Consider the following 25,872-nt stretch of genomic DNA (forward strand, 5'->3'; position numbering starts at 1 on the left):
GATTATGGAAGGGAAAACAATATGATCCTTAACGCCTTTCCCATAAGCTACCAGTCAGCACACACTCCCTTTCCTCAACTTCAGCCATTGTTGCATCTTCATTTTAAATGCATGTACAATCATAACTGGTTGTTTCTCTCTCACATTTCCTTTTTAATTAGGTGTTTTCTTTATTTACATTTCAAATGTTATCTCCTTTCCACATTTCACCTCCCCAAACGCCCTATTCTCTACCCCCTCACCCTGCTCACTAACCCACCCACTCACATTACTCTTACTACATCACCTACACTGGGGCAATGATCCATTACAGGTCCAAGGGCCTCTCCTTTCATTGATATCCAACCAGATTCCTCTCCTTGTGTACTCTTTGGTTGGTGGTTAAATAGCTGAAAGCTCTGAGGGTACTTGTCCGTTAATATCATTGTTCCTCCTATGGGGATGCAAACCCCTACAGCTCCTTGGGACCTGTCTTTAGCTCCTCTATTGGGCACCCTTTGCTCAGTTCAATGGTTGGCTGAGAGAATCCCCCACTGTATTTGTAAGGTACTGGCAAGGCCTCTCACAAGACTGCTATATCAGGCTCCTGTCAGCTAGCACTGTTGTCATGCACAATAGTGTCTGTGTTTGGTAACTGTATATGGAATGGATTCCTATTTGGGGGCAATCTCTGTAAGGTCATTCCTTCCCTCTCTGCTCAACACTTTGTTTCTAGTGTTTGATTGTTGCTTCCTGGTATTGTTGTTGTTAAAAGTGGAGTTAGGTTTATGTGGCTACCGTCTTATTGGTCTGTTAATGGAAGATTACATTATTGCTTTTTCTAGTGTAGTTTCCATCATTCTGTTGGAGTTTCCTATGTATTATTCTTTGAAGGGCTGGATTTGTGGAACAATATTGTATAAATTTGGTTTTGTCATGGAATATTTTGATTTCTTCATTAAGGTAATTGAGAATTTGCTGGATATAGTAGTCTAGGCTTTATTTGTGTTCTTTTAGGGTCTGAATGAGATCTGTCCTGGACCTTCTAGCTTTCATTGTGTCTGGTAATAAGTCTGGTGTAATTCTGATAGGTCTGTATTTATTGTTTTTTTAGAATATACTTAATATTTTAATTGAGCATACATGATTAAATTACATAAAATTTGGTCTATTAACACCACAAACAAGAAAAGTAAAACAAAATATAATGTAAACAAATGCAAAACAGAACAAGGTAAACATGTAAGATATAAAAATAATGGTACTTATTAAAACTACATTACAAGGAATATTAAATGTGGTCACATTATTCTTTACAAACATAAAACTTTCCTGATCTATAAAAAAGAAAGTTCTCATAATACATTGTCTATAAGAAACATAGGCTAAAGGGGTCTGGAAGGATGTACCAAGTTGACAGTGAAAGACACAAAAATGAACTAGGGCAGCTACATCGGTTTCAGACAAAGTAGATGTCATTAATATAATAAATTGTCATTACTTAAATAGGATTTGTAACATACATGCTTTTCTTACATTATGAAGGTTTACAGTTCCATGATGCAGTCACTGGAAGTGTTGAGTTCACGATCTCACTTATGCATGGCAGCTTCTTGCTGTCTTTCTACAACCATGAAACGAGCTTCTTGTCCCTCTCTGGACTGTTATTGGAGGGAAAGTGACCCAGAAGTGACATCATTGTTGGAATCCCAGCTCTCTCCTGGCAGGCTGTGCTCAGAGGGCAATGAAACCACCCAGCTCCAGGGTGCAGATGGTGAGTGGAAGGATCCTTTCCCAGATGCTCTACTCATCTTATGTCCTGTGACTCTCCCACAGTTCTTATTTTAGATTCGCTGTCTTTATCCATTTGTTAACCTATGTTCTAACAGGGAGTCTTGGAAAGGTTCCTATTCTCCCACCATTATAGTACTTTGAACTTTGAACCAGAAGTTATCTGTGACCCCAATATGAAATACCATTCTCAATATCCATTCACAAAATATTAGACAGTAGTGTGGGCCAACTGCATTTCTAATCAGACATGTATGAAGTTTTCATTGCCTGTTGACATTTCTGGGATCTGAAGTTTTTGTCACTACTTATAGTATTACCCTTGCACTCAAAATCAGCCTGCAACTACATGCGTTCCAGAAGCAGTCTGTTCTGAACAGCCGCTCTAAAAATCAGTCTATAAAAATCCAGCCTTGCTAAGGGTAATGGCAGCATTGGCATTTCTTTCCCAAGCTGAATGAGAGAACGGAGGCCTTCCGTGTCCAATTCTTTAAAGAAAGTAAATATACACATATTAGAAGCTCCAAATGCATCATTATTTATATTTTTACATTTTACATTTTTTACCATTTTAAAAGGTACAGTGAAGTCATTAATTGAATATATATTATGTTCAGGAACTTTCCCCCTGTGCCCATGTCCTCAAGGATCTTCCCCGGTTTCTCATGCATCAGATGGGAAAAAATGCAAAGATAGACAATCAGACATTATGTATGCAGAGGGACGGAGATACATACAGAATGTCCAACAGACAGACAGACACACAGAGAGAAAAGAGATAGAGGCAGAAAGAGAGAGAGACAGAGACCGAAAGAGTCAGAGACAGAGAGGGAGAAAGAGCAGCACCCAACTCCATATGAGATTTCTCCATTAAATTCCCCTCCTCAGAGCTCAAGGAGTCCTGAAGTAGAAAAATAAGAATAAATAATATACTTACCATAGGATAGACTAGACACAAGGAGAACAAAGCCTTCTAAGTCAACTGATCAAAACTTATTTGTACACATAGACGGTGAGGCAGCAGACATTGGGTGTATTGGTGTGTGCAAAGTCTTCCCAGTTTAGTATTTTATAGGACTCCTGAATGTGTAAAAATATGTCTCAGTTTCTTGAGCTCTTTTCTTCTGTTGGTTTGCCAAATCTTACTTTGTTGAGCTATTCTGTGTGGTAACCTAAGTTTCATTCTTAAATTCAATATACAGATCTAAAAGAAACCACCTTCCTGAAATTATCTGCTGACCTCCAACCATTTATCCCTTTATGATCAATATCAACACACAAACAAACAAATGTGAAGTATCTTAGGTGAGGGTTAGATAGATGCTTTAGTGATTAAGACCATGCACTACTCTTTCAGAAGACCCGACTGTAGTTTTTAGTACTTCATAAGCTGGCTCACAACCATGAAAGTGGAAAGTAACATAAAGCAACATCTGAAATTGTCTTGTGACCTCCACATTTGCATGCTGTGTGCACATATCCACCCATTGATCAGGTGACATTCCTTACTGTATATGAAGGTATATCTCTGTATTTTCAATTGTTAAATCTGTACTGATAAAGAGCTAAGTGATGGCAGGAGTTTGATACTGTCATTTCTGAACCATCACTGTGCTTTAGATTTTAAATTTTGCTGATTTAAATTTTGCTGACTTTGCTCAAAACATGAATGTCATTGCCTGATGGCAATCCAAGAGATATTCTGGCACTGTCTTACTGCTAATTGCTAATTATAAATATCTGACAGCCAGTAGAAAGATCAAAACTACTGGGATTGACTAGGGCAGGGGACAGACTGGGGACAAAAGCAGATGCAGGAGTATGAAAAGATACTGATGGAAGCAGAAGATAGGGAACAAAGCTGTAAACAGTGAGAACCAAATGGGTAGGTAGATTGTTGTACAACTTGAAGTAAGTTGAAATGAGCTCTCCCATCAAAATGCCTACAGCTTTGACGTATACAGAAATCTGTTTTATTTATGCTGTAAGCTGCTCTGTGAAAAGCCCTGTTTTCACCTATGCTCACAACAATACACACCTGCAAAACAGTATGTGATGCAGCTTCTTGGGTGTATGGATGATTAAACTGATAGACAATTTCATGGTTTCCTACATAGAGGAATCCAGAGAAGCTTCCATCCCTCTTCCAAACACAATTGACCTTCCTGCCTAACAAGTGTAGCCCAGCCTTCTCACATCTCTCTCTTGCTCACATACCATTTGAGCCTTGGTAACAGGCTCTCAGGGCAGCAATAGAGCCCCTGAGAACAAAGTCTTTGATTTATTGCTTGTGCTGTATGCATAGAAGCAGAGAAGGCCCACACAGAACTAAGTACACATGTATGAAAACTCACATCTACAAGCATAATCTCTCACTCATGGAGACCCTCATCTCTGTACATGCTCATGTATCACACACAATTGGAGAAACCTCCCATGACAGAGAGGCACATGCAGACACACATACTGAAAAATGGTTGTTTACAATTGTATAGCCATTTAATCTACTGTACACTTGAGAAACTGCCCTGAGCCGCCAAGAAACGGGACTTGTGCATTAGTTCATGATAACTGTGGCATCCACTGCTTCCTCCTTTTCCTGGACTTCCATCAACCACTGTCCAATCATGTTCTCTTTCAGATATCTCTGGATAAAATAGCTAAGGGTCCTGGAATGCAAACTCTATGACCAGTGTGGTGGCCAATCTTTCAGCCGTGTACATCTATGAAGATAGCAGTGTCACAGATGGAGGTAGATGCATAGTGCTCTCACAAGGCAGAGAGGGGAGAGGCACTCAACAGAAAGCAACAGGCATGCCACTTACTTCATTCAGCTTAGAATCTCTGTCTCCTCAGTTGTCTCCAGTCAGTCTGTGGAGAACTTCATCACTCTGCTCCCTCGGAATCTCTCTTGACCAATTAAAGGTAAGTTGTCTAAGAGACATGGCAACACAGCTTGTGAGCAATGAGTATTTCTGTATGGTCACCTGTCCCTTTGCCTAACTGTGAAGTATCTTTTAGCCTCTGGTTCCTATATTGATGATTTGTGAGGTTTGGTTCTCCAGAACTTGAGCATGCTATATTAGTAACTCAGGCCTAAATAGAACATCAACATCACTGTCACTCAAACCTCACTGAAGCTGAGGCAAGAAAATCATGTTGCCAGCCTGCCTTATATGGAAATTCTACTGCAAAAAAGGCATGATTGTCATTCAGAAATGTCACTGTACCTGACATCTCATAGACTACAAATGCCTCTTACTATGCTAACAGGAAAATGTCAGCAGCAAGGAGGATTAACTGCTCTTTAAGTGTGTTAATGAAATCACCTGAGAGGTTCTTTGCTTGTTGATGGAGAATCACCAAAATATCAACACATTCCTCCTCTCCTCTCTAGAATTGGCTTTACTTTCGATCAGGTCTAACTATGTAAACCAAACTACCTAGATGTCTTGGTATATTTCTGTCTCTATCCCAAGAATCAGGACTTGAGATGTCTTCTGGGTGAATTACCTGATTAAACCATAGGAAAATTGGCAAGATTTCCTATCTTCCAATATCTCCAACAGGTCTTCAACTTGTAGCCACAAGGTCTCCCCAGAAAACACATTCAGAGTCTACAACATAAATACTATTATTCTTTCTCCGGTTCAAATTAAGGAGAGCTAATGGCTGAGTAGGAAGTCCTTACCCAACTGGTTAAAATGCTCCATGTTCTCCTTCTCTTGCTGTCTTGGGTTTTTCAGGGACTTTAAGCTTCCCCTAGAACTCCACACTCTCTACTTCCCCATGGGTTCTCTGCCTGATCCCCCACCGGACATCCAGGTACATGCATCAAGACTGAGGGAATCCAGGCAGGCTCTTGAGCAGGTAAATGCTTATAGAGTTCTACGTTTAAGGATTTCTATTTATTTTGTTTCTCAGAAGACTTTGCGCATGTGAATTTTTGGTCTATATGTAGGTATACGAATTCATTACTAGAGCCAAGGTTACCCAAGAAAATTAGGAATTGAGTAGAGAACTTATGAACAAATATATGAGAGATGAGCTCAAATAGGATCCATATTGAATGATATTTTTTTTTTGGAATGAGCCATGTCTGGAGCCTCATGCACTGTCCATAAATTAATTTGTACTCTGCAGAGCATTGGAGATCAGAATGCTTTGTGTCCTCCTCATGTTTTGATCTAGGAACATTTACAAGTGATGACCTGGCCCCTCAGCCTAGTCCTGTACTTATAGTACCACCTCACAACTCTGCACTGGCTAGCAGCAAGTCAGTCTGGGGATTGGGTTGTGTCTATGTGTACAGGGCCAGCTGTTATATGAAAAGACCTAATCTGTGTCTTCACTTAGACCAACAAGCAAGGAGAGGTGAGAATAATAGGGAAGGATCTAATAGGAGAAGTGAAGAAAAAGTGTGTGTCTGGGACAGATGTGGAATGGAATGTAAGCATTGCAAAAAGGACACTTAGAGATTCACTTTCTGTCCTCATCTAGGCACAGACATGCAAAGGGACCAGTGGTAAGAAAACCTCGTGCTGTAGTGATGGAACAGTTCTCAGTGTGGCCTTTATATATGATGCATTTGCTGAGTGTGGACTTGTGGAAATAATTGAGAGTTCATTATTCTCAGATAGCAATGGTTAGTGAGACCCTAGCTGCTCTTAAGGATCCAATAGGAATCACCCTGTCCACAGGCTTCAATATCCAAGCTGGAGACCATGAATCTTAAGTTAAAGGGAGGACCCTCTGCAGTGAACACTTGCAGCTTGTTTCAGCAACTGATGATTGTGATCAAAAAATTCAGTCCCAGGAGTGAGAAACCCACCTTGTACTTTTATTCAGTGAACCCTGAAGCTACAGAAACAATATAAGCTAGTACTATTTCTCTTGGTTACATACCAGAAGTAAATGGCAAGAACCTACTGTTGAAGAAACCACAGTTCAGTCTTGGTACATAGAGAAATGAACTGAGTCTGGTAGACATCTGACTGCTGCTTTGCATTCTCTGTGAAGCGTGGTGCTATACATGGGAGAAAAGTCATGTTCTGACTACTAGTGGATTTTATCTGCTATTATTCTAACGTGCTTGGTAGGATATGCCTACAGATTCAATCATGACAGTCTTGCTATAACAGTAACCAAAATGGTCTGGTTAAAATTTTGGCCATTAGACAAGATGAAATCCATACCTAGATCTTTAATCTGGTCCTAAACCCACACTCTGGTACATAACAGATCATGAAAAGACATACTGCTGTCTTTTTGGACATACTTTCAAACTGCTTCCTGAATGTGTTCATGTTCATAGATTAGTGCTACTTTTCCCAAAGGTCAGAGAAACAACTTTTGCAGGGGGATCTGTCAATGTATAGACTAATTTACTCTCATTGGTTTTTTTATTATTATTACTTGTATTTGTACTACTCTCTTTATCCTTATCATTACTATCATCATTATCATCATCATCATCATCATCATTATTATTATTATGATGATTATTTAGATGTATACCTATTTCCTTAATTACCTCGAGTTGCTGAGAGCAAATGTTAAGCATTTGACCCCAAATGAGACATTTAAATCACACAAATACACACCAGACCTAACTACTCAGAGGCCATGGTATAACATGACCTATAAACAGTATAAAAGGTGGAAGATGAGGAGGAGCGCTTTGAAAACGTCTGTTCTGGACAGGATAAGCCATTGCACTCATAAAAACCCAGCAACTGTGTTTACTTGCACTATACCTTTAAAAAGTGAAGCCCTTACAGCATGCTATCATACATATTAAAGAAGCTCCTAGTCCAGCTTTATAAGAACAGCTAATAATATCAAGTGTTTTGGGTATAATGAGTCATTTTTCTTTAGGGGTAGAGAGAGAAGAATTTTTCCAGCATCCACGGGATACCACAGGGAAGACATGCAACACACCTGATTGAACACAGCAGGTTTTATGTTTTTTGTTTTTGTTTTTGTTTTTAAATGTTACATGTCCCTTGGCTTCCAGGGACAAGGACCTTAGCACCATGCCTGACAAGCAGAGTTTGATCATGGAATCTAACATAGTAGTAGAAAATACCTGATGCCTTCAAGTGCTCCTGAACTTGAGAGAACCTCTAGCATATGTTCTCTAGAAGCAAAACAATAAACACATATACAGAAACACACACACACACACACATACACACACACAGAGAGAGAGAGAGACAGAGACAGAGAATAAATGTACATTTAAAGGAGACATGATAGTTGAAGAGATTTCTCTTTTTAAATTGGATTCTGTGCAATTTGAGGGAAAAATCAATGTGTTGTGATTAGCTTCACTTCTGAACAGGGCCAAAGTCAGAAGCATTGAATAGGATAGTTGACCACCCACAGGTCATAGTGAGCTTCTTTCTGCCAGCATGCCACCAGCAGCGAGTTTGTCCTGCCATCTCTTGTTGAGGACAGTATCTTTGTGTGAGGTGGATGCAAGTACTAGTCTCATTGATTAGGTCATTAAGCATTCAGGGAAATCACATGCTGTAGGAACCATGTTCAGGCAAGCACATTACTCTGTGTAGGCCAGACAGATTTCCCTGGTGTATTGTCTTGTGTTTTGTGGCAAGATTGTTGAATCAGTAGTATATCCATCAGGACAACTTGGTTGTAGGACTGGACAAACTGGAGCAGGTGACATGGTGTATGAGGAGTGGAGAAAGTCTTCCTCATCTTATTTATGTTCTATAAATGTGATAAATTGCACAGGGCTGTAGTCATCTTCTCTTGTCTTCCAGGGTTTGAGAGGTGGTCACTTTGTTACCAAAGTTCTTTTCACATCTGTGATGAACTGAAGATTCAATATGAAGTGAACATCACAGAACAAAGTCAGCACTTTAATGGTATAAGCCTGAAACCGCATCCTCAAAGGTTCTTCAGGGAGCCTAGCAGAAACACACATCCCTAGGATATTTTCTGGAAAATACATCTTTTTCAGTTTTCCATGATGTTGCAGTACCGACTATAGTAATCTCATGTAGATTACTATAGTAATATAGTAATCTAGACATATAGTAATATAGTCATCATATACTATAGTAATATAGTAATCTAGACATATAGTAATATACTCATCATAGTCATATATAGTAATATAGACATCATATCATGCCGTTTGTACTAGAAACTGAATACCGGTGGTCGACTCATGTCAGATTAAAGTCAATCCAAAAGCAACGAAGTTTCTATTGAGTCAGAAAATTCTCTTTAGTCTTCATTAATCCATTTCTCTCAGAGCAACATTCTGAGTAGATGAAAAATGTAGGCTGATGTCTGGGACCTTTGAGGTGATTCCCTTCTGCAGTTGGTTAGTGAGTCTTGGAATTATAATCTGTCCCACATCTACCCTGTGACAGATGATGCAGACCAGTTTTGGGTGTACTGAATCCTTATATACAATGTATGCTCATGGTTCATGGCCAAAAATATTGTCTTAACCTCTTAATAAATATGTTTTATAACAAAATCAATTTCTAATTGTTATGAACTCCTAATACACTATCCTAACTTTAATAAACCTCATATAGAAAAGATAGGTTTTCTTTTGGCCACCAAGTATAAGCATCCAGACTGGTACACATACATGATGTAGATTAAACATTCAAGAGATAGAAGCAACATGTATAACACATTGAACATAACAGATATGTATACCATCCTACATACATGCATATAACACATTCATATGTATAAAACACTCAGAGGGAGAGAGACATACATGTGCACAAGTCCTCATGCATACACACACGTACACACACACATACACACACACACACACACACATACACACTCACAACTGAAGGTGTTTGGGATTTGACTCATCTCAAATCTGTGACAGTCACCATGATGTTCCGGGTGGTGACATGACTGCAGTCCTGCAATTGGAGAAAAGGAAATGTGGATAAGTCATGGTAAGCTCCAATTTTGAAACAACTTATACTTTTTATATTATAGCAAAGGAAAGTCTCATGTGATCTAGTCTACACCATATATCCTAGAGAGCACAGAAGAATCTTGGTGTTAAACTCCTGACACCTGCTCTCCAGTGCTGTATTATAGGAAAGGAACACTTTGGCAGATTCCAGAAGTGGAAATGCTGGGAACTGAATAGAGGGTCTAAAGTTTAAAACACAAGCAATCTCACTGCATAGCCCTGTCCCAATCCTCTAATGTAAAAAGCTAACTGTAGAGCAATAATTCTCATTTTAGAGGTGAGATTATCTTGTTGGTGGCAGCTATGGGAAAGGGGCTGGGACCCAGTACTCCTCCCTAGTTCTCCTCATGATCAGAGTCAGTGTGTCACCATATATCTTGGCACATATTTTCCAGAGTCACTTGCAAAATATTGCCTTATTAAAAGGATCAGTAAGTCCAGTGTATTATTGGAGTCATTGTATAAATCAGATGATAAAAGTTATCTAATAGTCTTTGAGGGATGCTTAAATATAGCATACAAAAACATAAAGAGTAATCAGTCTGACTCAGTTTGGCTACATAGTGTCAGATAGCTTTAAACTCATGATTCACCTGCTATAGCTGTCCTGCTGCTGGCTTTGTCGGTATGCTTTACATTGGCCAGAAATAGAAAGTGTTGTTACAACTTGGAACCTTGGCATTAGATTTCTAGGCATCTTTTTTTTTATAATCATGCAATCTCTTTCAACTTTGCAATACTTAACATTGTTATATTACAAGACAGAGCTATGTAGTTTAGAATACATCTGTTCAGATCTTCTTCCTCCCACCTGACTGAAAAATGTTCTCTGCTTTTGATCCATGAGAGTACTCAACTGGGAACAAGGGAGATGATAAAATGTGTAACAGAATCCACTGATCTTATACAGAAGCAGGCACTGCACAATCACCTGACTCCAGATCTAGGGCATCTGACAAACTCTTCTCAGCACTACAGGTACTGAACCCACAGATAACAGGCTTAAACTCAAAATGGTATCTGCTTTCACAAGTCTACACAATGATGGTACAGAAAGAAACATAGAAATATACATGTTTTACAAAAAAAATCTTAAATTTTATTAGGTCTTAATTGTTTGTTATAATCAAAAGTATAATGTTATATATATATATATACATATATACATACACATGTATTATGACACATATAAAGCACACATACACAGAGAGACAGAGACAGAAAGACAGACTGACTCTTGGAATTATCAGTCTGATATAGGATCTTAGATTACTTTGGATCTCTGTGACTGAATTTCTGGTTCTTATATATTTTATGGGACAGGTTCTGGTCCTTTCACTATGTTGCTACATTTCCTTTGAATCTAAACTCAGTGGAAGAGCCCTGGCTGATATGCAATAAAGTGAAAGAATCTTGCTATCTGGGGCTGATCTGACACACAAAGATCTGATCAAACTAAGTGTGTGACCAGAGAAAATAAAATGGGAGAAGAAACTACCTCCCTAGAGAGTTAGAACCATACTCTTCCAGACAAAATTACTGGTCAAAATTTGCATAATTAACCTATCTTGCATATTTTTCATTTGCATTCAGATCACTGACTGCGAGTTAGTTAATGACATTGATAAAGCATTAAATAAGCTAATGGATTTAATACTTTGTTCTTTTCCTCATGTTACTGGGGATAGAATTCAGAGCCTCAAGCATGCTGCTCTCACACTCTGACCCTGAAGTACATTCAAGTTTTGCTTCCTTAATCTTATCTTGATGTTATTAGTTACCCCAGATATCAGGTTTGAGTGACAGAAAGGACTAGCATCTCAGAGACAGTCAATGACTAGATTTCAAATATGAGAAAACTTCTATCCACTGATACCTGAATCCTAGATATTTGGTTATTGTGAATTGTTAAGAAGAGGGTGGTGAAGATGAACTGCCAGGAGGGTAAGGAAAAAATGATGAACCCAATCAGCACTGTGTCCTGCTGAAAACACGCCCTTGATTACTTGTACAAAGATACATACACAGAAGAGAGCTGTGTCCTGTCTGTGGGCGTGAAACCCTCTCCGTGGACAATCGGATATTTCTTGTAGTCCAGTAGGTGTCAGTGTGAAAATTCCAATTCTGAAATGAGAAAAGGCAGACACAGTTGCACACATTTGCCTCCAAGTCCTAGTTTCCTCTGTCTCTCTTTTCTACCTTTCTCTCTACCATTTTCTTTTGTTTGTTTTCTTTTACTCATTTCTCTTTTTTTCTTAGATGTCTTTTTTCATAGATGTCTCTCCCTCTTTCTCTTTTACCGTCTCATCTCTCTCAAAACCTCCTATCTCTCTTCTCATCTTCTTTGCACAGTGTTTCCCTTCTATTTTAGAAACTGCGGAGTATGTCTGCCTATTGTAATTGATTATGGTCCACGCTGTCCTCCTCCTAGACCTTGACATCCATGTCCTAGTTTTAATTATCCACTAGTTTCTTATTGTTTCTCCTTTCTTTTTTTCTTTGATGTCTTTCCCCCTGATCTTCCATCTATACTTTCTTATTCATTCATTCATTCATTCATTCATTCATTCATTCATTCATTTATTCACTTTCCTTCCTTTTGTCATATATAAGCATCTCTGTCTCTCTCTCTCTCTGGATCCCTTTCTTGCACGATAATCTAAGTGGGCAGAGGAAGTCAACAATAGAAATATGTAGAAGAACAATGTAGCAATGAGTTAGGTCTGTTTAAACCAATAAATTTGAGGGAGAAGGGACAAAATTCTAAAACCAGAGCAATCTTATTCCTGTAGCACATCAAGTGTACAAAAATATTATAAAAGAAAGCAGGAAGACTCATTGCTTGCCTAATACTACCTCTCCTGAAGAATTCAGAATAACACAGAATTGGGAAATAAAAGAAATAAAACTCTGAAAATTTCTTCAATCTCTGCCTCTTGAGTAAATTACTTGAGAGGTTGTCTTAGAAAACCAGCAGTGGTGTCATCTTATCTTTTAAGAGTGGCTGGTGATCATTAGAATATGCACCTTAAAGGAAGGCTTTCATAGCAATCAATTAAGACATTCTGTACATAGACAATTTTTAAATAGTTTGGAGCCATTGACAATTTTGTAATTCTAAATTCCAGACTTGAATCTCACATACTTACTGTTTATACTTGGGAGCACACACCACAGCTATGGATTCAGGGAGCATCGTTTGATATGCAAAATGTGTGTGTACATCTACACTTGACAAAAAGGCTGTCTGGGTTGGATGGGTCTGAGAAGACAAAAGAAGTCAAGAATTGTAAGTTAGCCCAGTCAGCTATGCTTGATCCACCAGGGAAGGGAACAATCTGTTCTCTCCTGTGATTTCCAAAATCTCTCCATGCAAACCCACATCTGTCATGTGGAAAAGGAAAATTGAACCATCCGCCTTGTCCTGCAAATTATAAAATTCAAAATAAACTGAGGAAAGAGAAAATTATTTGAAATGTAAATAAGTAATATATCTAATGAAAAATACAGTAAAGGCGCTATGGGCATGGCCAAGTGCCTGCTTAGCATGCATAATGAAACATCATAAACTAAAAAAAAGTTTTCTCATTTACTGTCTCTTTGTTTTCAATTTTGTGAATGGGCACCATGACCAATGCAAGACTTATATAGAACACTATTTAATCAGGGCTCCCTTACAGGTCCAGAACTTCAGTCCATTATCATCATAGCAGATAGCATGGCATCATCCTGGCAAACATGGTGCCAGATGAGCAGAGAGTTCTACATCTTGTTTGAAAAGCAAACAGGAACATAAAATCTCACAGGAAGGAAGAAGGGTTTCAGAGTTCATGCCCAAAGTGACACACTTCCTCCAAGAATGAGACTCCTACTCCAACAAGGCCACATCCTCTAATAGTGTCACTTCCTTTTGATCATCCATGCCTACATAAACCTGATGTCTAGACAGTAACTATTTCAAGTTTTGTCCTTCATGTTTAACCCATCTCTGCGTCCTTCCTGCCAACAGCACATTGATTAATTCATCATTTTTTTCTGATGACTACTTCAACAATCTCTCTGGGAATGCAGCTGTTGACATTGAATCCTTCCTCTGAGACCCATGGGATTTCTCCCTATGTGAAGAGGAGCTACTACACTCCTTCTGATGTGGTACTGTACTACTCACACGATCATACTCTTTCCTTTACTTCCCTTCCATTCTCACTGGGTCACCAGATGTAACTACCCATCGGACAAATACATGCATGAGTCCCCACTTACAGATAGCAATCTTACAGAGAGTAATGGTTGCAACCTAGTTAAAAAAGTTACATTTCTGCCCAATGAAGGCGAAGTACTACTAGAATTGAGGAGGTTCATATATAAAATGGAGGAAGACATGGTGAGATCAAGAGATGTTTCAATTTCAGAGGAAGGAAATGAGAAATTTGGAGCAGGCTTTTTGCAGATTTTCATTTCTAAGTTGTCTATGCATATAGATGCTTCCACCTTGAGCCATTTAACAACTCTATTTATGTATGTACACTCACAACTAAGCTGTAACTTATTTTTTCCTTTTTTTATTCAATATATTTTTATTTACATTTCAAATGATTTTCCCTTTTCTGGACCCCCACTCCCCAGAAGTCCCATAAGCCCCTTTCACTCCCCCTGTTCTCCCACCCTCCCCTTCCCACTTCCCTGCTCTGGTTTTGCCCTATACTGCTACATTGAGTCTTTCCAGAACCAGGGGCCACTCCTCCGTTCTTTTTGTACCTCATTTCATGTGGATTATGGTTTTGGGTATTCCAGTTTTCTAGCTTAATATCCACTTCTTAGTGAGTGAATACCATGATTGATCTTTTGAGACTGGCTTACTTCACTTAGTGTATGATGTTCTCCAGCTCCATCCATTTGCCTAAGAATTTCATGAATTCATTGTTTCTAATGGCTGAATAGTACTCCATTGTGTATATACCACATTTTTTGCATCCATTCTTCTGCTGAGGAATACCTGGGTTCTTTCCAGTTTCTGGCTATTATAAATAGGGCTGCTATGAATATAGTGGAGCTTGTATCCTTATTACATGGTAGGGAATCCTCTGGGTATATGCCCAGGAGAGGGTATAGCAGAATCTTTCGGAAGTGATGTGCCCAGTTTTCTGAGGAACTGCCCAACTGATTTCCAGAGTGGTTGTACCAATTTGCAACCCCAACTCTTTTTACATATGTATACTCACAGCTATGCTATAATTTAAAACATCAAGCCTTTGACAACTAAAGTGAAATCAAAGAAAAATTGAAGAAAACAACAAACAAGAAGATACCATGTCCAAACCATCTCTCAGGTCCTACATGTCAGTAATCTGCTAACCCATTTCCTAAGAGCAGCCTTCTCACTTCAAATTGCCCTAGATTCTAGGTCCTAGATGCCTGCTTCAGTATGACCGTTATGACAGACTCCACATTGACCAATTCCTAATCAAGTGACTTCTTGTTTTGAGGCACAATATTACAGTTCACTCAAGTTGGCACCAAATTCCCTACCTACAAGTCTTATTGTCCCGAATGCTGGGAGTCCAGGAGTGTGACAGTACACCCAGATTTTATGACATTATTGAACATTGCAATCTCTGTCCACCATGACTTAGAAAGCATTAAGTCAATATCCTCAGAATTCCAGCAGGTCAAATCCTGAAGTCATTCTTCCTGCATCCCTGTTATGCGGCTTCTGAGAACATCCTATCCAGTTCTCCTTCACCCTTGTTTCTTCTTCATCCCTATACACACTGCTTTCCTCATTAGACATTCACCTAATCTGCCAGGGAATTGTTTCTCTTGCAGCCAGTTCTCCCTATTTACCAGGTTCATGAGCCACCTGCACGTGGCTCAGGTCCCTCTCTAGGCTTCTCACAACATCCTCCCAATGTTGATGCAGTTGGAATATCTAACATGTGCCTTCAATTCCAAACAGTATAACTGAACCCTGCTGTCAAGATCTGTCCTCTTCTGCAACCCTATTCATGTTTATGAGAGGAGCACTTCTAACTCCATGAGCCCAATTGAAATCCTGCCCAGTCTGACTCCTCAGCCTCTACCCCTATTGCCTGGGTATCTGAATTACCCTGATCTCTCCTACACACACAAACAAGACTATCACCTTCTTATCCTCATTCCATGGTATAAGCTCCCAAAGCACACCTGACATTCCCTTTCCAAGGAGCCCTTCAACTCCTTAATTTTAACTTCTGGAGTATGGCGTTGGTTACATCATTCTTTTGCTCAGAATAGTCCAGAGTTTTCTCTTTACTCCAAATCACTCTCTATTTTTACATCCCATCCTAGACAAGGTATGCCAGGGTTCTCTTTGGTTATATATGTGAAGATAAGGCATCCATTTCCAAAACAAACCGCAAATCCTAGCCAACAGAAATGCTCACTGATATAGGATCTCAGTGTATCTCTCTCCAATGCTATCCCCTCTCCCATAAATATTTTGGGCTCCTCCTCCCAAGTCATCATGTCACTTTACATGTGACAGCTCTTCCTCTGCAACCCTCACTGTCCTATATTTCTCACCTGAAGTATATTGTGCACTTTGTCTCATGTGACATGGTGCTCATTTTATGTGTGATTTCCTTTTTGAGTCCCAAGCCACAAAAGGCCAATATCAGTTGGCCATAATATATTGTTGAATTTGGCACAGCAGGAAGAATTTATACAATTGGAATGAAGAGCATCAGCACTTCCCAAGGTCTGACTAGAAGTTTTTGATCTCACAAAAAACACAAGTAATGCTCCTTCTTGGGGCTTATATTCGTTGTTAGAATAAATTCAATAGTTTTGTGAACTTCAGTCTTTGAAAATAACAGAATCATCCAAGGGACTCTCTTGGCAAGTAAATGTGTTTTCTTGAAAGTCCAAACAAGTCCAAACATGTTCAAACACTTCAAAATCTTGCATGTAAGATCATTTCAGTGTACACAAAGGAAGTACTTCTTCATAAATAAAAACTACAATCATTAGAACAGACACTCTTGGCTTACTTAAGTTTCATTTCTACACCTTTTAGGTATATGGTCTATATACATTTTCTCATATATCCTGGTAAGCTACCATTCTCCACGCAGATTAACATGAATTTGAAAGTTTGAACAATTACTCCTAGTAAACATAAAATACAAAGAACTGTAAAAGTGCCAGGAAATGCTCCTTTGATTTGAACTGCACACTATTGATTATATATGCTAAGAGCCGATGATCTGGAATGAATTGACTCTGTGTACAGCAAGTTTTAGGTAGGCTGTTTCGAAGAAACAGAAAAGGAACCCTCATTCCCAGAGGTCCTTTTGCTTACATGTATCCATCCTAATGTAATAAGTCCCAGTCCTTCTTGAATAAAGAAGAGATCCTCCTCATGCTTTGCACAGCAATAATCTGGGCCTCCTTCCTGGACAGGAATGAGGATATGGCTGATGTGATACTCCTCCCCAACCTGCCAGGAGAAAACAACTTGTTACAACTCTTGGAGGTCTCAGACCCATTCTCTCTCACACACAACAGGCCCCAGACCAGAAAGTGCATGAATCTCATTTTTAATCTCATTTTTCTTTCTCCCTTTGTGGTTTCAAATTCTTGGCTACTCTTGTGCTTTGCTGAGATACAGTTAAAAAGGAACAGATGTTGAGTAGAAATGTAGATGTCCAGCTTGACACCTCCTGGGCTTAGAGTCTTTCCAGTAGCAGGCAGTAGGATTGCTCAGGAGTCCAGAGATGCCTAGGAAACTAGTGCTCAAAAGCTTACCAGAGTAGATACTCAGACCAGGACCTAAAAGCCATTGATTTCTGGTTACAACTAGGCAACTTGTCTGTTTCCGGGACTTATGCCTGGCTACCTGCATTTCTGCTTTCTGTCTGCATTCTTTTACCTGTAGGTAATATAGAACTCTGACGCTGAGGCTCATTTGAACTTGCAAGAAGATTCCAGCCTCAGTTTGCCAGTGCCTGGAATTTCTGGCACTAGCCCCCATCTAGAATGAACATTTCTATCTATAGCATTGAACCACGTTGTTCATTTCAAAAGACTCTCTAAAGCAACCAAATACAAAGTCATCCAATACAAGATGGCCAGCCTTGTCACCCATAGTTCCTCCTGGAAGGTGATGTGTATGGATAGAGACCCTAGATATGTTCCCTGAGAGTCATGTAAAGTCAAGGGGAAAACAACAGCCTCAAATCAGAAGTGTTTATATCTTTACCAGGGCTCCACATAGAACACCACATGTCTCTATTTTTTTCTTGGTGTTCATTCCTGCTGCAGTGAGGAATTTATCGCACAAATCATGAGGGAGGACCACCTGGCGCAGGCCTCTGCCCTTCTCAACTGTAATGGAAAAGAGAGAAAAGTATGAGGAGACAGGGCCTGGTATCCCTGAGGAGAACTCAAGCCTATCACCCTAGGAAAGTAATGCAAAGTCATTGAGATTCTTTTCTTCATCCCCCTCCTCATGATAGGCAGGGAGTTTTACTCCAAGCTCTGGTTACTGGTGTCTGGGAGAAGGGGCCATGGGCTTTACTGTCTGCTTAAGTGGATGGAGCAATATTTTTGGATGTGACTCTGAGCTGATATAAAATTTCTCTGTGAAAGTCTTCATTGGACAAAGTCATCTCCTTGGTTCTTCATTCATATCTCCAGATTTTTTGGCATTTAGGCTCTGAAGTCTAGACTTGTATTTTCCTGTGTCCACCTGAATGTTGCCTTAGACCTTGACTCACACAAATGACTTACAATCTGTGACATCCTGGCATGCATTGAGTCAAACTACACTTATTCTATAGAATCCATCTTGAAGAAGCCAGCTGTGGTTATGCTCAATCATATGGAGCATTTATGCTAGATCTGTGAGGCTGTGAATAAGTCCTTCAGGTAATAAGAGGATGCAGAGAGCACAAATATATACACAGTTTCTTATCTCAGGGTCAGACTACCACAATCTGTCCACAATCTTGCAATGTTTAAGGACGAGGGAGACCCATGTGGTCTCTGAACTGGAGGGAAAGCTCAGAAATTTTTTAACAACATCTGACAGATACATATGGAAATATTGCTCTGTCTCCACATGCTGACAAGACAGTCAGGTTGTCAAGACAGATAAAAGCAGCACTCATCTCATGAGGTTCTGTTACCACAGCATAGCCAGCAGATCCATGGAAGCAGAAGACTGAGCACATGGCAGGAGATTCAGGATTCCGTGTGGGGCCCAGTGTTCCAGACTTGAGGCACCTGTCCAGCACCTCTGCCTTACCTTACTGGTGAGCTTCAGTCTCACTCCTGTTTTCCTGACCCAGATGCAATTTGAACAACTTCTACACAAGGCTTGTCCAAGTAAGAAAACGATGATGACTCACCTGGACATTCTAAGGTGCCAGTTTCTGCAGCCTCCTTGGCAGCTGGTGATGTTGTTTGAGCTGCTTCATCACAGGCTTCCTTTGCTGAAGGCACCACTGTTGGGCTGAAAGTTCCAGTTGTTACTGAATAAGGCTGAGCTTCCTTTGATGAAATTTTTGCTCCAGCGCCCCCCTCCCACCTTGCTTATTTTTCTTGAGAACCATACCGTTTTAGAAAAGGAAAGGAAGCCCATTTTGAAATTCGTGTTCTGGTCTTCCTTTTTTCTTCCAAGAATGATGCCTTCTTGGACAGTTCTTCTTCTTCCTTCTTCTTCTGTAGGAAAGGAAAAAAATTTAGGCTACTACTTCAAATTTTGGAAGAAACGTCTTTTCAGCCCAGATATGAGCAAAGTGTAGTTCCGTTAAAGTCTGACATTTGAGCCTAGGGCCTGTATCCCTGGTGTTTTGGAAAATCCATTCTTCTACCTTACTCTTTTCCTGTTTTTAATAAAGTTAGGTCTCAGTCTTCTTAGTATGCCATGACATTGTGTGTGTGTGTGTATGTGTGTGTGTGTGCATGTTCATGTGTGTTGATTGGATTACAGAGGGAGCCCTTTCATTGACTCACACTTCAAAGACACTGCACAAGACAGTCCTGGGATCAGACTGTGTAGATGTCTCACAGTCCTCCTATATCCATGCTTCTCCTCACACTGACCTTTTCTGTCAAGTAAACAAGATGTTCTTCAGTGTATTCATTAATCAGGTCTCTCTTCAGCTCCTCAGCCCTTACAAAAATCTGTTTTGTTGTCTGCAATACAAAACCAAAATGTATAATTAGAACAGTGCTAATGTCAGAAAAGAGAGAAAGAAAAGAAGATGGCAGGGGCAGCAGTATCTCGTGCATGTCTTGAACGCAATTCCCAGCCATCCCCTCTATACAGAATTCCTGAAACAGCATTCCCCCCCCCTTCCTTCTAGTGTCATCATCTGTGTCTTTTTGGTGAGCAGCTGTGTTCTGCTTTGGAGATTTTTGGTCAGCCACATTGAGAATGAAAACCTACCTTGAGGATATTTGATTTTTTATAAATCTTCAGAATCTCTTTGTACTTTTTATCTGCCGGGAGCTTTTCCACATAGAGTCTAAAGGAATAGAGCAGAGAGACTAAACTGTGCAGAGAAATTAAAATGTCTAAATGAGTCCCTAAGGAATCTTGGACTCTGTAGTCACTGCTTTAGAATTTACTGGTATTTAATAAGGCACACCCTGAGATCCCACATCAATTTCCATGACTTAGACTGGAGAAAAACTATCAAAATTCTTCCATGATACTGGCACATTCAGCAAACATTAGTTGTCAATAAGCATAGTTAAAGTGATACAGTGCCAGTTGGTCATTTCAACACCCAGGAGGCACCAGATAGACCCACAATCCTTGAGGAAACAGGTTGTACTCCTGGACTTCATACTAGGAAATAAACACAGTGGTCTGAGTCTTTCATTCCCAATATTAATCTTTGCTGACATAGCACTTTTGTTTATTGCTTCCTGGGAGTGTACCACCTTACCTCAGACATCACTAGGTAATGAGAGGAGATACTGAGGGTGCTCAGTTCTAGGTGGTGATGTTCCCTGGGTACCTAGTCTCATGATGCACTGAAAGATGCTAGGAAACTGCTTCAACCCTTATGTCTGTCCAAGATTCAAGATTCACTGCCTTGTCAAAAACTCTTCTTGAGAAGAGGATATGACCAGAAACTCAGTCTGGGAAGCTGATGTATGGGAGAACTTGTGACTTTTTGGTAAGAGAGATTTGTTATTGGAGAAGGGAAGAAATGAGAGTAGATTTTTTATGATCTCAAGAGAATGCCTTCATTTTACGGGAAACCACCAGTGGAAAACCAAGAGAAACCCTGTTGTAGTATTTGTACAACAAAGGGAATGCAAACTGTGGTACCTCAACTCATCTGTAAATCTAAGCTCTCTAGTTGTGGAACAGTAATTGATGTACCTACTAAACATTCAGTCTTCTGAAGATCAATGAAATCATGTTCAGAAAACCCCTCCCTATACTATATATATATATATATATATATATATATATATATATATATATATATATATATATACACTATATCTCCTTATATTCTGTTTAACAAAATTTAAGGCCAACTAGGATTGGTGAGACTTTTCCATCTTCCCCTTACTAAAGTCAAAGCACCCTTGTCACTGAGGCTGTAAGAACTATTTCATGGTGACAGCTTTACAATCTATTTTTCACTCTTCTTATGCAATACAATGAATAGTTTGGAGAAATCCATACGGATGGTTAACTACACTGAAGCTAGGTAGTCAACAATCCTCTGGTGACTATGAAGCTACAAGAATGCCTACCTCTCTCCTATAGAACTCAATAAGCATGGCCACCCATCAGAGACAAATCTGTTTACATCAGGGGAGATTTGAAAATCAAAAATAGCTCTCAGTTCAGATACACACTGATTTTCAGCCCTCTTTTCTTCCACTATGAGCTGGACCTTGTGTGCCATTATATTTCCTTATTTATAACACCACCACCTTTGTTCCTCATATCTTTGAATCACAAGAAAAAGTCTGTGTGGGCAGTTCCAGAAATCTGATGAAAAGATCACATCCTCAAGTTCTATAGCTGTCAACAAAGAAGAAAACCCTGAATAAAACAGCAGAGTGAGCAAAAAAACGAGTTCCAGAGAAGGAGGAGAAACTGCAGGTTCTCACGTGAGGTACTTGTGGTAGAGCACAAAGGCTGCTTCCTTTTGTCCACATTGATCAAGGTCAGCTGCCATTTTATAGAAGTTTTTGCTCAGGCTCATATAAAATGCCAATGAAACATTCTTGTTTATTTCAATGTTCTGCCCAAGAGCACTTAACAGTTGGAACCGCTCTTGGGGAAGAAGAGTGGCATTATCATGCCTGGCGATGTTCTAAGACAAAAAAGAAAAGACAGGAAACATCAAAACACTTTGTCTGGCATGCTGGTATTTCAGCTCTCTAGCACATTCATGCCTTTGCCCACAGGCACACACACACACACACACACACACACACATACACACACACATACACACATACACACATATACACACACACAATTGTGTGTGTATATCTGTGTCAGATTCACAAACCTCTCTCCCTGAAGAAATTAGAGTGAATAGAACACCCCTTATGTCAATTCAGTTTCATACATTTAGTGAATAATCCCACCTTGGGATTTCCTATTATGCTAGTAAAATGGTAGATTTGGGATGCCTGTTCCCATTGAAAAACATATTGCAAAGGAGCTCTGAGGGAATGTTCAACTTAAGAAGCCCGCTTACAAATAGGTTATTTATTGAAATCAGGACCAGAAGACTTCACATAGCTGTGAGTGGTTTTGTACACATAGGAGGGTTATGCATTTGCATGATCATGAGGAATGAAAACTAAATTCCTGATGGTTTTTTTTTTTTGGAGATTTTTATTCTATAAGCAATTGTTTGCTATTTGTTTGCAAACATTTTTGGCGTGAATGGTTTTTTTTTAATTTATTGATATATTTATTTACATTTCAAATGATTTCCCCTTTTCTGGACCCCCACTCCCCAAAAGTCCCATCAGTCCCCTTCCCTCCCCCTGTTTTCCCACCCAACCCTTCCCAGCTCCCTGTTCTTATTTTGCTCTATACTACTTCACTGAGTCTTTTCAGAACAAGGGGCCACTGAGTCTTTTCAGAACAAGGGGCCACTCCTCCGTTCTTCTTGTACCTCATTTGATGTGTGGATTATGTTTTGGGTATTCCAGTTTTCTAGGTTAATATCCACTTATTAGTGAGTGCATACCATGATTCATCTTTTGAGTCTGGGTTACCTCACTTATTATGATGTTCTCCAGCTCCATCCATTTGCGTAAGAATTTCATGAATTCATTGTTTCTAATGGCTGAATAGTACTCCATTGTGTAGATATACCACATTCTTTGCATCCACTCTTCTGTTGAGGGATACCTGGGTACTTTCCAACTTCTGGCAATTATAAATAGGGCTGCTATGAACATAGTGGAACATGTATCCTTATTACATGCTGGAGAATCTTTTGGGTATATGCCCAGGAGTGGTATAGCAGGATCTTCTGGAAGTGAGGTGCCCAGTTTTCGGAGGAACCGCCAGACTGATTTCCAGAGTGGTTGTAGCAATTTGCAACCCCACCAGCAGTGGAGGAGTGTTCCTCTTTCTCCACATCCTCCCCAACAACTGCTGTCCCGTGAACTTTTAATCTTAGCCATTCTGACTGGTGTAAGGTGCAATCTCAGGGTTGTTTTGATTTGCATTTCCCTAATGACTAATGAAGTTGAGCATTTTTTAAGATGTTTCTCTGCCATCCGAAGTTCTTCAGGTGAGAATTCTTTGTTTAACTCTGTACCCCATTTTTTAATAGGGTTGTTTGGTTTTCTGGAGTCTAACTTCTTGAGTTCTTTATATATATTGGATATTAGCCCTCTATCTAATGTAGGATTTGTGAAGATCTTTTCCCAATTTGTTGGTTGCCGATTTGTCCTTTTGATGGTGTCCTTTGCCTTACAGAAACTTTGTAATTTTATGAGGTCCTATTTGTCAATTCTTGATCTTAGAGCATATGCTATTGGTGTTCTGTTCAGAAACTTTCTCCCTGTACCGATGTCCTCAAGGGTCTTCCCCAGTTTCTTTTCTATTAGCTTCAGAGTATCTGGCTTTATGTGGAGGTCCTTGATCCATTTGGATTTGAGCTTAGTACAAGGAGACAAGGATGGATCAATTCGCTTTCTTCTGAATGCTGACCTCCAGTTGAACCAGCACCATTTGTTGAAAAGGCTATCTTTTTTCCATTGGATGTTTTCAGCTCCTTTGTCGAGGATCAAGTGGCCATAGGTGTGTGGGTTCATTTCTGGATCTTCAATCCTGTTCCATTGATCTGCCTGCCTGTCACTGTACCAATACCATGCAGTTTTTAACACTATTGCTCTGTAGTATTGCTTGAGGTCAGGGATACTGATTCCCCCAGAATTTCTTTTGTTGCTGAGAATAGTTTTACCTATCCTGGCTTTTTTTGTTATTCCAGATGAATTTGATAATTGCTCTTTCTAACTCTGTGAAGAATTGAGTTGGGATTTTGATGGGTATTGCACTGAATCTGTATATTGCTTTTGGCAAAATGGCCATTTTAACTATATTGATCCTGCCGATCCATGAGCATAGGAGGTTTTCCCATTTTTTGAGGTCTTCTTCCATTTCCTTCTTCAGAGTCTTGAAGTTCTTGTCATACAGATCTTTCACATGTTAGGTAAGAGTCACCCCAAGGTACTTTATACAGTTTGTGGCTATTGTGAAGGGGGTCATTTCCCTAATTTCTTTCTCAACCTGCTTATCCTTTGAGTATAGGAAGGCCACTGATTTGCTTGAGTTGAGTTTATAACCTGCCACTTTGCTGAAGTTGTTTATCAAGGAGTTCTCTAGTGGAGTTTTTTGGGTCACTTAGGTAGACTATCTCAGACTCTTTTACACTCTCTAGTTCAGAGGAACTGCACACTCAGAAAGTTGTCCTTTTATTTTTATATGACTCATCAGAAATTGCACAAAATCACATTAAGTTATATTTTCCACTCACTTTGTGACAAACGACATGATTTCTCCCATATACCCACGATTATATACCTATTCAATGATCCCAGGTCCTTGTCCCCTGCTTTCTGCTGGATTTCCCACAGGGAGGGAGTGTGTAACTGAGTCTTCTGAGTTCACTTTCTACATAGTTCTCTTTTACACAACCTCCTGAACTGTTCAATTCATGTATTGCCAACTCTCCTTGTCTCTTTCATACAATTGATTTTTTTTTACCTTTTTTCTTTAATTGTTTTTAGTTATTTTATTTACATTACAATTGTTATCCTCTTTCCTAGTTTCCCCTCCAAAACTCCCTATCCCATCTTCCCTCCTCCTGCTCCCCAACCCTTCAACACCCGCTTCCCTGTCCTGCCATTCCCCTGCACTGGAGCATCCAGACATAGACTAACAGACTGGAAAAGGAAACACGACCCTACATTTTGCTGCATACAGGAAACACACCTAAATGTCAAAGACAAAAACTACCTTAGAGTAAAAGGTTGGAAGACAATTTTACAAGCCAATGGTCTCGGGGAAATGAGCCGGAGTAGCCATTCTAATATCAGATAAATTTGACTTTCAACCTAAAGTCATCAAAAGAGACACTGAGGGACACTTCTTGCTGGTCAAAGGAAAAATCCACCAAGAAGAACATTCAATTCTGAACATCTATGCTCCAAATGCAAGGGCACCCTCATTCGTAAAAGAAACTTTACTAAAGCTCAAAGCACACATTGCACCTAACACAATAATTGTGGGGGACTTCAACACTCCACTCTCCTCAATGGACCGATCAGGAAAACAGAAACTAAACAGGGACACAGTAAAACTAATTGAAGCTTTGGACCAATTGGATTTGACTGATATTTATAGATCATTTCACCCTAAAGCAAGTTCCTGATGTTTAAGAGGCTCAGAAATTAAGATGAGAATCTTCAGTAGGCCATATAGGCTTTGGGAACTCTGATCACCTTGGACCATAGCATTGTACAAGGCTATCTTGGGTTAGAGTGTTTGAGGGCAGTATTTAATATAGTGTAATGACTAACTGGACAGAGCATTGACCTGTTTTCTCTGATCCTAGTGGCAATATAAAGAA

The 25,872-nt window shown here is 39.6% G+C and overlaps 1 protein-coding gene across 1 annotated transcript; it reads right to left on the reverse strand.

Annotated features, from left to right (window-relative positions):
- Nucleotides 1-10,723: 10,723 nt before the first annotated feature.
- LOC127668498 (STAM-binding protein-like) lies at nucleotides 10,724-19,344 on the reverse strand. The gene is made up of 6 exons (XM_052162136.1): nucleotides 19,320-19,344; nucleotides 17,991-18,115; nucleotides 17,091-17,228; nucleotides 12,901-13,013; nucleotides 11,776-11,875; nucleotides 10,724-10,732 (listed from the first exon to the last, which is right to left on the reverse strand). Exons 1-6 carry the CDS (start codon nucleotides 19,342-19,344, stop codon nucleotides 10,724-10,726), a joined length of 510 nt encoding a protein of 169 aa, XP_052018096.1.
- Between the last annotated feature and the right edge of the window lie 6,528 nt (nucleotides 19,345-25,872).

This window comes from Apodemus sylvaticus, chromosome 18 (genome assembly GCF_947179515.1).
Source record: "Apodemus sylvaticus chromosome 18, mApoSyl1.1, whole genome shotgun sequence".
NCBI classification, from domain to species: domain Eukaryota; kingdom Metazoa; phylum Chordata; class Mammalia; order Rodentia; family Muridae; genus Apodemus; species Apodemus sylvaticus.

Excerpts from the sequence above, each read along its gene's own strand:
- LOC127668498 (XM_052162136.1), bottom strand. The coding sequence starts at position 19,344 with ATGGTTCTCAAGAAAAATAAGCAAG. Across the intron at positions 17,229-17,990 it reads GTGTTCTATGTGGAGCCCTG|GTTGGGGAGGAGTATCACAT; the intron begins GTAAAGATATAA and ends TTCTCCTGGCAG. Across the intron at positions 13,014-17,090 it reads TTACATTAGGATGGATACAT|ACCCATCCAACCCAGACAGC; the intron begins GTAAGCAAAAGG and ends TTGTCTTCTCAG.